General features: G+C 37.0%; 4 protein-coding genes across 4 annotated transcripts; 2 read left to right on the top strand and 2 right to left on the bottom strand.

The window, feature by feature from the left end:
- The first annotated feature begins 230 nt into the window (after positions 1–230).
- Positions 231–4,095, top strand: LOC103845834. Its single transcript, XM_009122723.3, has 7 exons — positions 231–679; positions 786–872; positions 1,419–1,682; positions 2,125–2,295; positions 2,427–2,480; positions 3,190–3,336; positions 3,544–4,095. Exons 1-7 carry the CDS (start codon positions 476–478, stop codon positions 3,919–3,921), a joined length of 1,305 nt encoding a protein of 434 aa, XP_009120971.1. The 5' UTR covers positions 231–475; the 3' UTR covers positions 3,922–4,095.
- A 735-nt stretch (positions 4,096–4,830) lies between these two features.
- Positions 4,831–10,187, bottom strand: LOC103845832 (F-box/LRR-repeat protein At1g48400). The gene is made up of 3 exons (XM_009122722.3): positions 9,097–10,187; positions 8,874–9,014; positions 4,831–8,791 (listed from the first exon to the last, which is right to left on the bottom strand). Exons 1-3 carry the CDS (start codon positions 10,126–10,128, stop codon positions 8,477–8,479), a joined length of 1,488 nt encoding a protein of 495 aa, XP_009120970.2. The 5' UTR covers positions 10,129–10,187; the 3' UTR covers positions 4,831–8,476.
- LOC103845833 lies at positions 5,176–7,159 on the top strand. The gene is made up of 3 exons (XM_018655739.2): positions 5,176–5,435; positions 5,551–5,637; positions 6,828–7,159. Exons 1-3 carry the CDS (start codon positions 5,232–5,234, stop codon positions 6,978–6,980), a joined length of 444 nt encoding a protein of 147 aa, XP_018511255.1. The 5' UTR covers positions 5,176–5,231; the 3' UTR covers positions 6,981–7,159.
- A 243-nt stretch (positions 10,188–10,430) lies between the features above and the next one.
- Positions 10,431–14,415, bottom strand: LOC103845831. The gene is made up of 2 exons (XM_009122721.3): positions 12,963–14,415; positions 10,431–12,178 (listed from the first exon to the last, which is right to left on the bottom strand). The coding sequence occupies exons 1-2, from the start codon at positions 13,069–13,071 to the stop codon at positions 10,638–10,640; spliced, it is 1,650 nt and encodes a 549-aa protein (XP_009120969.1). The 5' UTR covers positions 13,072–14,415; the 3' UTR covers positions 10,431–10,637.
- Between the last annotated feature and the right edge of the window lie 195 nt (positions 14,416–14,610).

The raw sequence follows: 14,610 nt of genomic DNA, 5'->3' as shown, positions 1-14,610 counted from the left end.
AGGCCCATGGAGAGGCCCAGACTAATCCCCAAGGGGAGGTGCAGCCCACGGATAGACCCTCTCTCCGGGTATTCAAATAGGCCCTAAAGCATGGGCCCATATCCGTGTTGGGTGACCAGGATAATTGTGACTTAGTTTCGCGCAGCAGATGGATCGAACCTGAAACATGTTGGTGTCTCAGCCCCGTCTCCTTACCACTCGACCACAATCACCCGGTCTTCCATTTCCATATTTACACTTCATAATATCTCTTCACCCACTTCTCTTCTTCCTCATTTATAACAGACACATTTATATATTTTGGACTCGCTATTGAAATTTTTTAGCATCTCTTTTCATATTATTGAAATGGTCCTCCTCTCATCTTAACCCTATAAAATTCTGTTCCCCTTTCAGTTTCAGATTTCTTTATTTTCTCGTTCATTGGACACTGAATGTGATACATACAAGAAACAAAACTTTAAAAGTTCCATCAATGGAGGTTTTTGTTCTTGTATTCAACAAGAGAAGTCTATTTCTAATCTTCCTAGTTTTTGTAAGTTTCTTTCTGACGCAAAAAGTTACGCATGTCTCTGCCGTTAACTACACCAAACCGCATAGACAAGTCAGTAGCTTGAGAGCTGAGAGGATCCAAAAGCACTTGAACAAGATCAACAAGCCTTCCGTCTTCACCATCCAGGTTATATATATGTGTGTGTGTACATGTTTCATATGCATATGTTGATTTGTATAATGTATATGTGAAATATTTACCCTTTTTGTTGTTATAAAATAATATTTTGCAGAGTCCAGATGGTGATATAATAGATTGTGTACCAAAAAGAAAGCAGCCAGCTTTGGATCATCCACTCTTAAAGCATCACAAGATTCAGGTAATTCTGACCACGCAACTTTTCTTTTTATTCAATTAATATCTGTATATCGCATATCACTCTCCAAACTCATGTGTAATATTAAACACACATTTATTTATTTGTAACTTCATATATAATGTTAAAAACGGTAGCAAACATAGCTTAAACATACTATGCAGGAATTATAACAATTAGCAAAGTTACTGTAACATATTTATTACGAACATAAAAAATACCAGTTCAAGTTTATATGTAATAAATTTCTGTTTTAGGTGAAATCAAATTAGAAAATTCATAAAAAAACTGTAAAACACTTCAAATGATGCTTTTAAGCTTAAATATGTTACAAAATAAAGAAAACGTCAAATATAATGTTGGTGAATTTGAAGTGACAAGTTATATATATTAGCATATTGCTTTTTGTAATAGTATATTTATAACTGGGTAAATATAATTACTTTTCATACTATTATACTACAAAATAAGTCGGTTGATGATAGTAAAGCTATCTTTTTAGTGAGAACTTTTTTTTTAATGAGAACTTAATTATGATAAATAATGCAGAAAGCACCGACGAGAATGCCGCAGATAATGGAAAAGGAGAGAAGCGTTGATGTTGAAGAAGCAGCCAACGTCTTGGAAAGTGCATGGCAGATGTGGCACGTGAACGGCACGAGGTGCCCCAAGGGAACTGTTCCCATACGACGCAACACAATGAACGATGTGCTCAGAGCTAAGTCTTTGTTTGACTTTGGCAAAAAGCGACGTAGTATTGACCCTGATCGACGGACAGAAAAGCCTGATGCCCTTGGCACTAGTGGACACGAGGTACATTAGATCATAAACTCACTCCCTTGGATTCAACAATATTTTCGGTGAATGTTAGCTTAATACTTAATAGTCAAAGTGATTAAAAATCTTTTGCATGACAGAGTTATATATAGCATTGTTGGTACCTAAATACACGATAGCAATGTTAATGTGAATCGTCTGAGTAGTCATTTAATTATGAACCTATAACAGTTTCTAATGTCAGACACAGACTCATAATTAAAGTCTTTAAAATACATAAAACATAAGCATTCAATGGAGTTCAAAATCTCGTTTTAATAATTCTTGAATATACTACAAGAATATGTAATGCACGGCTTTCCATTAGCATATATTGGGATTAAAAATATGATTTGAAAAGTTAATCATGAATTGTAATTTAAGACTTGTAATCTTGTATAGTACTAAAGTTTAAGTTACTTGGTGGGTGAATGAATAGCATGCGATCGCGTATACGGAAACATCGTCGGAGATATACGGAGCAAAAGCTACGATAAACGTGTGGGACCCGAAGATTGAAGAAGTGAATGAGTTTAGTCTCTCACAGATTTGGATTCTCTCGGGATCTTTCGTCGGTCCTGATCTCAATAGCATCGAAGCTGGCTGGCAGGTACTTGTCTTTGTCTGTTTTACACTTTCATTATATCTTTATTTATTTTTTATTGTTAAAATGATTATCGAGTTTTCTAAAACATGATAACACTGCAATATGTCTAAAGCTTTGATTGTTATACTAGTCAGGTCAGTCCGGAGCTGTATGGTGACAACAGACCAAGGTTATTCACTTATTGGACGGTATGTTGTTTTCTTATTTGTTGATTTTATGTATTGATGCAGAAAGAAATTGATTGCACTTTCATATCAGTTTTAAATCAAGTTTCTAAAACCCCAATGTAGTTAGGGGTGATATAAACTGAATATCCTTAAGAAGTATATGTAGAAGATATACTTCAACTAATGTATTGCTTTTGAGGACATTCATGTGACAGTAGGAGTAGTTTCTAGGTGTAGTGCAGTGTCCACTTATGGTGTATAGATTGTATTTTCAGAATTACCATATATTGCTTTGAAGTCACACTTCCAATATTATATTTTATCTCTGTATATATGGTTCCTTTTTCTGCAATAGGATCAGTTGTCATCTAGAGATTCAGTGAAACTGTGCATGTAAATTATGATAGGGTAAACTGAAAGTAATTTATGCCAATCCCAAAAAAGTACCGGTTAAAAGTAATTTTACTTTGAATGTGTTGTAAGTTGATGGTAGAACAGATTCATGATGATAATGTTTGGTGTAGAGCATTTATTATTACATTAATAGCTTATTAATAATTGGATATGATGCCAATCCGATTTCTGTACTACTCTCCAAATCATTCAATTTGGCTCGGCCCAAAAGCCAGAAAAGGGATGATACATGCTTGGCAACAACTTGGTTGCTACACATATTTATTTCCCTTGAGCACGCATATCTTAAGCTAATGATAATATTGTATTTTGTTAGAGTGATTCATATCAAGCGACAGGATGTTACAATCTTCTATGTTCTGGATTTATCCAAACAAATAACAAGATTGCCATTGGAGCAGCCATTTCCCCTCTCTCCACTTTCAAGGGAAACCAATTTGATATCACCATTCTCATTTGGAAGGTTCATTTCTTTATCTCTTTCTATTTTTTTATCTTCTGTATTGTAAACTTTAATAACAGGGACGTCATTTCTTGAATATTGTTACTTATTTTATTTTATTTGACTATAAATGTGGTTACAAAGGGATTGATGAGATTATGGATGCCATTGATACAGTTAGAATTTTAGTTTAGCATGCAAACTGATGGCAGTTGGGATTGCATGCAGGATCCAAAAATGGGCAATTGGTGGATGGGTTTAGGCGACAACACACTTGTCGGGTATTGGCCAGCAGAGCTATTCACCCACTTAGCCGGCCACGCAACCACCGTGGAATGGGGAGGTGAGGTTGTGAACACACGTTCTTCAGGCCGGCACACGACCACCCAAATGGGTTCTGGTCACTTTCCGGACGAAGGGTTTGGAAAAGCAAGTTACTTCCGAAATTTGGAGATTGTTGATTCAGACAACAGTCTCGTACCGGTGCATGATGTCAAGATATTAGCTGAGAACACCGAGTGTTACGACATTAAGAGTTCTTATAGTAACGAGTGGGGAACTTATTTTTACTATGGTGGTCCCGGGTTTAATCCTGGGTGTGCTTGAAAAACCAAGTGTACATAGTTTGAGTTGGAGAATTGGTTAAAAAGGGGGTCGAATGTGTAATTTGTTAAAAGTATGGGTGTTGAAAATTGCATATTGGTTTATTGTTTTTCATTTCTGGTTGTTGATTAAACCTAGTAATGGTTAGCTCTAAATGCTTAATAGTTCTTACACCAAGAGAGATTTGAGTTCCGACTTCAAAAATATACAGAACTCTTTTAGATTTGTTGTTAAACTATTACATAGTGGACCACAGAAACCAAGAAGTTTATGATCCATTTGAAAAAAAGAAAAGAAAATCATTTATTTGGATCAAATCATGTTATCAACCGACATCAATAATATTTTGATCACCTTATAGGAAAGCAAAAGAGGAAATATCAAGAAAATTCGTTATAAAGTTTGTGTGGGAGATTTCAATACACGTTAATGCTTGGAACATGTGATTTAGCTTATCATTTTCTTAATATCAGCCACATGCATAGTGAAAGACCCCACAACGCGTTTCCATTTTCAGCACCAATTAAAGATTTACTAGTATGTCTCATTGACTTGTTTTCATATCAAGTCCAAAAGTGTATATAAGTTGTTTTTATGTAAGAGATTTCCAATTTGTTAACCTATTTACTCTCTACCTAGGTAAAGTTATATCGGAATTTGATACTCTGGAATGTTACCAATCGCAAAACTTAATCAAACATGTCAGGACCATATATGTTTTTGATTATTTGCTGTCCAAAGGACATAGATATGTTCAGATGATCCTACAATCACGTCACCACGGGTCTCCTAGCTTCGCTGATACTGATGACGATGATGACGATGAGGGAGATGATGATGCAGGTATAAGGTGTATGTAGACACCACAGAAGTGACACATGTTTGATTTTTAGTGAAATGTAAGTGAGATTGTTGTTATAAGAAAGAATATACAGGTAAATCTGTCAATATATATAAACGAAACCGATGCAGAGCAATGATGAATCTTGATTTGATCTTCTTCTCGAAAACCTCATTGCTTCCGCTTCGTCTCTTCCATTTCCATATCTACACTTCATAATATTGCTTCACCCATTTCTCTTCTTCCTCATTTATAACACACACACATTTATATACATAGTTTACGTTTATATATTTTGGACTCGCTATTGTAATTTTTATAGTATCTCTTTTTATTTTTCTTGAAATGGTCGTCTTCTCATCTTAACCCTATAAAACTCTGTCCTCCTTTCAATTTCATATTTCTGTATATTTTCTCGTTCATTGGACACTGAATGTGATAAATACAAGAAAATAAATTTAAAGGTCGATCAATGGAGGTTATTGTTCGTGCATCCAACAAGAGAAGTCTATTTCTAATCTTCCTTGTTTCTCTGGTTCTCTTTCGAAGTCAGAAGAGTACACAAGTCTCAGCTGTTAACTATACCAAACCGCATAGACAAGTCAGTAGCTTGAGAGCTGAGAGGATCCAAACGCACTTAAACAAGATCAACAAGACTCCTGTCTTCACCATCCTGGTTTGAAATGTATATGTATTTTTAAGTTTTAACACACTCAAATGCATTTGTTGGTTTGTATAATTTATACGTGAAATATTTTACCCTTTTGTTGTTATAAAATAATAATTCACAGAGTCCAGATGGTGATGTAATAGATTGTGTACCAAAAAGAAAGCAGCCAGCTTTGGATCATCCACTCTTAAAGCATCACAAGATTCAGGTAATTCTGACCACCATTCAGCCTTTCTTTGTTCCTTTAAAAAAAAAAACTTTCTTTGTTCAATTAAATATTTGTATATAGGCATCTGTAGCTCTCCAAACTTATGTGTAGTATTTTTTTTTTGAACGACTACTTCATTAAATTAAAAGCAAATGAATTACACTGGAAGCTGAGTAGATGAAGAAGCTATTAGAGCACCTTTAGCAAGGGCATCTGCAGCTGTATTGTTCAAGCGAGAAATGTAAACAAAGGAAATAACAGAGAACTCAAGAGACAGTTGTAGGATATCATGGATGATTCCAAACAGCTCTTTCAGAGGTTTTCCGTCGTTGATGGCTCTGACTAACGTCTGAGCGTCCAAGAACACTGTCAAAGTGGAGTAGCCCTGCCGGCGGGCTTGAAGCAACGCTTCTCGTATTGCTAGGCTCTCCGCCATGAGAGGGGACGATAGGAACTCCTCCAGTTTGCTTTCTTTTATAATGATGCTTCCTAGGTGGTCCGTAAAGATCCAGCCGAGCCCCGCATTGTTTGATCCTTCTTTCCATGATGCATCAGTATACACCGAGACTCCAGCAAAGGTGTTGGTTGCGTTGATTCTCCGGTTCGGCGCCGGGGTAGTTGAGTCCTGCACCTTTCCATGAACCTGAGCCTCCTGCCATTCGCGCGCCAAGCATATTGCTTTGGTAAGTGTTTCCAATGGTGAGAAGACTCTGTTTTCAAAGATTAGCTGATTCCTAGTAGTCCAAATTGTCCAACAAATCCAGGGAAACAGGGGTCCCTCAGCCAGTCCTGTCGGTGGTAGGGTAGTAGTCCTTTTTGACTCTTTCAGAGCTGTAGTGAAGGTAGTAGCCGAGGTGATATGTGTAGTATTAAACAAACATTTATTCATTTGTATTTTTAATTTAAAATGCTAAATACGGTAGCAAGCTCAAACATATATATATTCCTGAATTCTAACAATTACCAAATTTATATTAATTTTAACATAAGATTATATGTTTAGTCAAAAAAAAACATGAGATTATATGGAATAATTTAACACCTTTCTTTTTTAGGTGAAATCCGATTTAAAATGATGTTAATGAATTTGATGTGATAAGTTATATAAGTATATTGCTTTTTGTAATATGGTTTATCAGTGTAGTAAAGCTATCTTTTTAATGAGAACTTCATTATGATAAATAATGCAGAGAGCACCGACGAGAATGCCGCAGATGATGGGAAAGGAGAGAACCGATGATGTTAAAGAAGCAGCCAATGTATTGGAAAGTGCATGGCAAATGTGGCACGTGAACGGCACGAGGTGCCCCAAGGGAGTGTTCCCATACGATGCAACACAATGAATGATGTGCTCAGAGCCAAGTCATTATTTGACTTTGGCTAAAAGCGACGTAGTATTGACCTTGATCGAATATTTTGCTTGACAGAATTATACGTACTTGTGTTTCAAAAAAAAAAAAAAGAGTTATACGTACTTTCGCATTGTCGATACCTATATATACGATAGAAGTGTTAATGTGAATCGTCTGTGACTCTGTGTAATCATTTAATTATGGACTTATATAACAGCTTCTAATGTCAGTCTCATTAATTAAAGTCATAAAATACATAAAACATAATTAGGTGTTGAAGTAGCAGAAGTTCCTCCAAATTATTTGTCCAATGCCATTGAACAAGTTAATGGAGACAACAATGGACAGTTCCAAAACAAGGATAATAAGAGAAAGTATGGTGGAAAAGACAAGTTCAATAAAAAAAATGGAAGTTCCAAGACAAAGATTCATCTCAAGAATCTTCCGTGACGACGAGGAAACCTACACTGCTTGAGAAGCTCCTAAGCGCTGACATAAAGAGAGACAGAGGAACACTATCACTCTTTGGCTTACTGCTAAGGCTATGGCTGTACTTGGAAGAATGAACATGTCCTGACTGCGAATTATGTATTGGGTTAACATCGATAGCAACGTGACCATTTCCATTTTTTAAGGTTAGAGCTCCGCTGCATCTGCATCTGCATCATATGCTAATCCCCTCTTGTCTCGGTGTTGTGTCTTCTTCATGACACTTAATATCTTCATTATAACCTTTCAACAAGAAATCCGAGCAGTTTATGCTGCAACCGACCTCCTGGACCTCTTAGGTAGCTGTAGCGTAGTGCATTAGCCATTTCGTTTGTTGTTATAGGATAAAGAGACAGAGATTCAAACTGGATGAAGAAAAACATTCAATCATGAAAACAGATTAATCATCTCTAGTCCACATAGCGAGTAGAATTCATTAATCCAGGGTAGAGAAGTAGGAAAGAACATTCTTCGCACCATTTAGATCACAAGAGGAACAAAGACACGCAAATAAGTATGAGGGAATGCGGACTCAACTGCAAGCTAAAAGTTAGAATATTATAAGGAAGAAGCTATAGATGGTAAGCTTTGCAGATTCTCTGCAGAAATTATGATATTTGTGGAATTAAAAAAAAAAAAGAAGAAGCAAAACTTAGACTAGCTGACGTTCAAATATTGGTTTTGTCCCTATCTGGAAAGATATTTACTGAAAATTGAAAATTGGTGCTTTGGATTTACTGTTACCATTAACCAAAACTAGTGTTAAAGAGTCTTTGTTTACTTTAACAAGGTTAGCCAATCTAAAGAATGATTACCATTTTATATGTGATTGTTGTTCATGGTTCCTAGAGTGTGACTAGCATTAGGACAAGTCACGCACATATCTTCTGAAATGAAACAAATTGTAACCAACTTCAATGATATTTAAATGATAATAACCATACACGATTTAAGTTGCATCTAAATATTGGCATATATAGCCGAGAAAGAAAAAGCTCTCAGCTGAATTGGATGTCACACTTTGATGAAGCTTTGGGGAGAGTCAGTAGATTAGCTCGCAAGAACTCAATCTGGTCGTCTTTGTCCGAGTTAACACCAACTTTAACAGTTTCTAGACATTTCAACTTACCTAAGAAATGCATCATCTGGTTCAGCTCTTCAAAAGAACCTCCATACTCTGAAATCTCTAGCACCTTCACTTGACATGTCCATAAACAACTTATTGTCTTCTCCTCCTCCAAAATCTTCCTCTGCTTCTTAGGGATGCAAGCACATGCATCTCCGCATCTATTTGTTATTCTGTGCACAAGACCCTGAAACTAGAGACCAATTTGTTATGTGTAATGATGGGCAACCCACACTAGAAACAAACAAAAAGAGAAAACTGATAATTACCTTGATGACTAAAGTGTGTAGATTTGGACAACTATTGAGCAGAAGTGGCATTACTTGCCAACCTTTTTCCTTGTCACTCTCGATCGATAAATTAAGGAGGTTGTTGAACATTGGCATGGATTCACAGCAGAAATGAAAAGCCTGGTATAATAAACTAATCATCAACAAGCCAAGATACAATAGAAAAACAGAAGATTAGAAGAAGAAGAAAAAAAAAACTGACCTCAAGAGAATCAGGAGACAAGTGAAGGGTTGTAATATTGCGTATACCCGCAACTAGGTGTGAAACATCACCAATTATAGCTACCTTATGTTTATCATGAAAGGAATCATCATCATCATCATCAGCAGCAGCAGCCTCATTATCATCCTCATCATCGTAATCATAATCATAAGTTGACTCCCATAACCTGAGATCCAGCCTGACTTGGACAAGCGAATCCAAATCTTCAAACCAATGACTCTCGGATACATAACAAGAATAGTCCAGTTGCACAAGATTGGGTGCTCTCAAATAAGTTCCTTCGGGGTGATAAGCTTTTGGAAGATTGACAAAAACCACAAGCCGCTTGATAGTTTCACTTTCCACGTGCTCACCACAATATGACGGTTTCAAAGGATCAGCATCACTTATGAACAAGTCTTCCAGCACAGGGCAGCCATCTATGAGCCGACAATAGTCCGGATGATCAATGGCTGGAAATGATAACATAGAAAGTGATTTGAGCGCTGGAAGAAAAACACGCTCAAGGACTTGAATAAGATGGTTACCGGATAGTGTGAGCTTAACCAATGTCTTGCACGTAAACAACTCTTGCATTATATGAATACCACAACAAGTGTCAGCGTGCAAGTGTAGTTCCAATAAACCCCGCTCCATAGCAGTCCAAATGCAACGGTCCAAACAAAGTTTCACATGATCATGCTTACACGCTGCCTGACAGCGACTGCCATATACATGTCGGCGAGACAGAGATAATTTTTTGATGATAGGAGAATTGTTTAACAGAGTAAAAGTCTTGTCCACGAAATCTAAGAAGCGATGTGCTGCACCACATGTTGCGACTCCTTCCTTGGTGGGATACATAACCATCGAATCATCAAAACAAAGGCTGTCTACAAGACACAGCAGATTCTTCCACCTCTTGGACATGATCGATGTAGAAGCAGCCTCTTTTGTCGGAACCAGAGACAGGATTTTGGCAAGAAGCTCATCTGGCAAACTACTTATCAAATCTCTAGAAAACGTTTTCATACTAACCTATCCGTACCTTCAAAATCGAAAGACTCGAAAGACGAAGCCAGAGGGAGACGAGGAAGAACCAAAAAGCTTAAGAACCAAAAAGCTTATTCTTTTACGATGGGATCCGAGAGAGACCGAGAGAGAGAGAGAGAGAGAGAGAGAGAGAGAGAGCCCTAACCTTCTTCTTCTTTTTTATATAAATTTACCAAAATTTACCAAAGTTTAATGTAAATTACTATTTCCTTTTTGTTAATTTGAGTTTAATTATGATAACCTTCAAATATACAAAAGCAAAAAAAAAAACTAAAAGTTAATGTGAACCATTATTTTAAGTTTTTTTTATAATATTACTAAATGATTTTCCGTGATATAATATCACGTGGTAACTAAAATGGCTAAACCAATGTCCAAATAAGAAGACTTTACATTATCACATCTACACAATATTACACAACACACTTCACGTAAACAGAGGAGCTCTGTTTTCGCAGATCCATATTAAGCTCAGCCAAAACCTTTCTTCAACACATCTCATCTCCCTCCCAGTTATCCTTCTCCTTTGGTCCCGTAGGACCTTCCTCTCCATAAAGCGCAATAGGAAACAGATTCTCAATAGAGAACCTCACAATCAAAGGCAAAAGATTAATGATCTTATCAATCTCAGCTGCAGAATCATACACTATAGTTGGTCCCCACTCTCTCATGTACTGCAGCCAGCACGGCTCCAAAACCACTCCTTCCCCTAAATACTCCGCCGCCACGACTCTATACCTCTGACTAGAATCCACCACAAACTCGCTCTTCCCTACATCGTTTCTCACTCCAATCCCAAGCTTGGACGAGCCTTGGAGATACATCCCCGGGTGTGGGAAACTCGCGTGTCCGTGTTTGGACGAGTACACAACCGGTCTGTTGCTTCCTTTGACAAACTCAAGATCAGACACATCAACCCACCCGCCACCGCTATGCTGCGAGAAGAACATCTGAGTAAGCTCGCCGTTGAAGTTGCTTATCCGGAACGTGAAATGCTCCCAGTCACCAACGTGCTCACCGATACGGTTCATGGGGACGGTGAGAAGACCGATCTTGAGCGTAGCGGGACCGTTAAAGGGACAGAAGATCCACATGACAACGTCGGTGAAGATCCCACCGAGCGCTGGCTTCACGTGGACGTAAAGCTCTGAGCTCTCTATGTTTCCCTTCTTGAGATTGTTTGCGACTTCCTCGTCTTCTTGAGGGAGATCAATCCAGTAGCTCCCGTCGTTTTTTCCACCTGATGGCAAGTTCGAACCGGTTGAGTTAATCGGTTCTCCTTCCGGTTTACCAAACCGGTATAATAAAGCTCCGTTTTTAAAGAACCATGGGACGGAGGAAGGTAAGTAAGTTTCTTCAGGGTGGAAGTAGACCGTTGGTCCGTAATGTTGAATAAGCGCGTGGACCTGGTCGAGATTCGGCATCGCTTGTAAGCTAGGGTCAAGATTTTTCAGACAGGCAATGTTCATGTCGGCTTTGTTATCATTAGTAGAGCAAAAGAATGACCCAACCGCCACGCCTCGTGACCAAATCCCTCTGGAGCATGGTTCCGTGCTCCACACGTTAAAGGAACCTACGCCGAGAATCCTCTCGCGTGTTTCGCAAGTCTCTGTGAGATCCTCTCTTACGCATCTAACTTCTTCGGTGTCAGGCTCCTCTGATTCGTCTGTGACGATAACTCCCACGGCTTTGTAGCCAACGGGAGGATTAGGCAACCAGAAGTAGCAGTCTGAATCTGAACTCCAGACTAAAGTATAGTTCACTGGTTTCTTCAGCGCAGGGCGATCCGCATGATGGTCGGGATCGTTAGCTTGAGCTGCAAGAACAAAGCCTCTCAATGGCTGGTTGTTTTGCTGACAGTAATGGCCAAGGCAATGGAAACCTTCTGGTATCCCCACAGGTTTGTAAAAAGAGGCACATCTCGATTTACCGCCACGTGTCTTGCTACATTTCCAAACTCTATCGAACTCGGTGACTTTCACCACTTGGATCTCTCCGAGGTTTATCTTTCCAGTAGCAAAACCTGTGCCTGAAACAAAGAGTAACAGAGGTTATAGACAAAGACTCAACATAAAAATACTAAGCAAGTTGGTGAATTTTAAAACGATAACTGAGTTGGCAAAATATCATTATCAACAATTACTCAACATTATCCAAGGGGGGTTTGTTGGGACCTCGTGGCATTCATAATTAAAGAGTCAAAACATGTATAAATTATGATATAGAATAATATACCATAAGCATCTTCATTGTGCTACATTAATAAACAATAAAAGTCGTTTTCAGTGGTCATACATTATTGATTTCATTATTGAAAGTCACATAAACCTACCTTCTAGCAAACCATTTTTTGATTTTTAATTTAGCCTAAAAAGTCTACAGCATTTTTCTTCATTACCATTAATGTTTTTAGTTCAATGACATTGACGACCAAAGAAAAAGTCAAATGACAAGAGGTACCGATGTTTGAATATTCAAGCAAAGTAAAGTTCAAAACTAAATTAAGCCATAAAACACATCTTGATGAGGTATTATCACTAATCAAAATCAACTATCTGATTAACAAAAGCTAACTCAGGCATTGATACAGTAAATGTTTTTTTGTTATATAATAACTCAACTAAATTACTTAAGGAGCACAACACTTGCCATTGTTTGATTGATTTGAATTTAAAAGATTAAAAAGCCAACCAAGATATCCAAATGATAAAAAAAAATATGAGCTTTAAAAGGTAAAGTAGTTTGATAAAGAAAAATTCTGCAAACTAAAGTTAAAAATTTGCAATTTCCAATAAAGGATTATTCTTTATTACCTTGTGGCCATCGAGGAAGAGGAGACGGAAGCGAGAAAGGCTTTGACTCGGACGAGTCCAGTTCCAACTCGGAATTTTCTTGGTTCCAGTAGAAGCAATCACAAAACATCGTCGTATAAAGATTGAATCAGATGAGAAACAAACGAGTTTGATTTCTTCAAGTGTTGGAGACTCAGATTTGAGGAAACTCCCCCACACTAACTATCTATCTAACGATCACTTATTACAGATCGGAATATTGAGAGATCAGATAGATTCTCCTCCGCAGACTTCACGGCGAGGAGAGAGAAAAAAAAGAGAGAGGCGTTGAAGCTGAGTTTGCGTGTTATAGAGGGAAGTTCTGTTCAGTGGTGTGGTGGTGGCTTTGGCCTCCTTTTATTTTGTTTTTGTTTTTCGTGTCTTTTTCCCTCATTTACATATATTATCCCTTTCTTTAAACGTTTTCTATAAAAGCCCATGTATTTACATATAATTCAAATACCAGCCCAATAAAACCAATTGTTAAGAAATCCATCCAAATGATCAATCAGTCATCTTGAAACAATAAACATTTATTATGAAAATATCAATTACTGAACAGACTATAGAATTTGCATGTTTGTTATACACATCAGGCTTGCATTACTGATTTTTTTTCTTTTAATTCTCATGTTTTGTTTGCTTATCCAAAGAACAATAATTGCTTAGAAGTTTTATCATAGTGCGGGCTGGTTTGTCGTATCGTATGTAATACACAATGTATATTCTCAAAAATTCCTTTTTTGTATCATACGTAGTACTCCTGAAATAAATACGAAACTTTAATGATTGTACTGATTTTAGAAATGGAACGTATTGTAGTATTTATAACGTAGACCATTAATTTGATGCAGGGAGTAATTAATCCAAATCCAACTAGTAATATTGGATTCAACTTAACTATTCCACGTTATTTGAAGCACTCAATTATCACATTTAAGAAAACTTAAATGTCATTGTCATTAATTTGTCATGGAGATTATTATTTTAAAAAGTTCTTCAACAACACGAATCGAGCCGCCGAATTAGACTGTGCATTATTCTCACTTTATTTTCCAGCTGGAACCTTTATAAATTTGGTTATATTAATCCGTATGTTAAAATTATTTATTATGATAATACTTTAATATAGGTACCAGCTTAATGAAGTAATAATTATATAATGTTTACCAAAAAAGTAATAATTATATAATACCACATGGATTAATATGTGTATGTTTCGTTATAAATGTAGCTTTGCTTTGTTTACTTTCACTGATTCATTCTTCCTTTTTGTCTTTACTATTTATCCTAATATACTTAAGCGAGATAATTTACTTGCATAATTACAGTGTGGAGAGAAAGCAAAGCATCAGACGTTTTCTCTACATTGATAATAATAACAAATGTCATAAATATCACATTTATTCATAATCAGACAAACCCCAAAGACACCCTGGTTTCAACAAGTTTTAAGACCAAAAAAGAGTTCAGATTAGTTTGTCAACGAGTCAGTAAAATTAGATTTAGTTTTGACATTCTATCAAGATAACTTTTGAGCAAGAGTTAAAGTCTCTGTACATGTCATTTGTCACAAATCCAAAAAGTTCTTCACCTGTGTTCGTTTTCGTCGGTCGTCGTCACCTTTTAT

The sequence above is a fragment of the Brassica rapa genome, chromosome A10 (genome assembly GCF_000309985.2).
Source record: "Brassica rapa cultivar Chiifu-401-42 chromosome A10, CAAS_Brap_v3.01, whole genome shotgun sequence".
NCBI classification, from domain to species: domain Eukaryota; kingdom Viridiplantae; phylum Streptophyta; class Magnoliopsida; order Brassicales; family Brassicaceae; genus Brassica; species Brassica rapa.
This window is presented reverse-complemented; position numbering and strand designations above follow the sequence as displayed.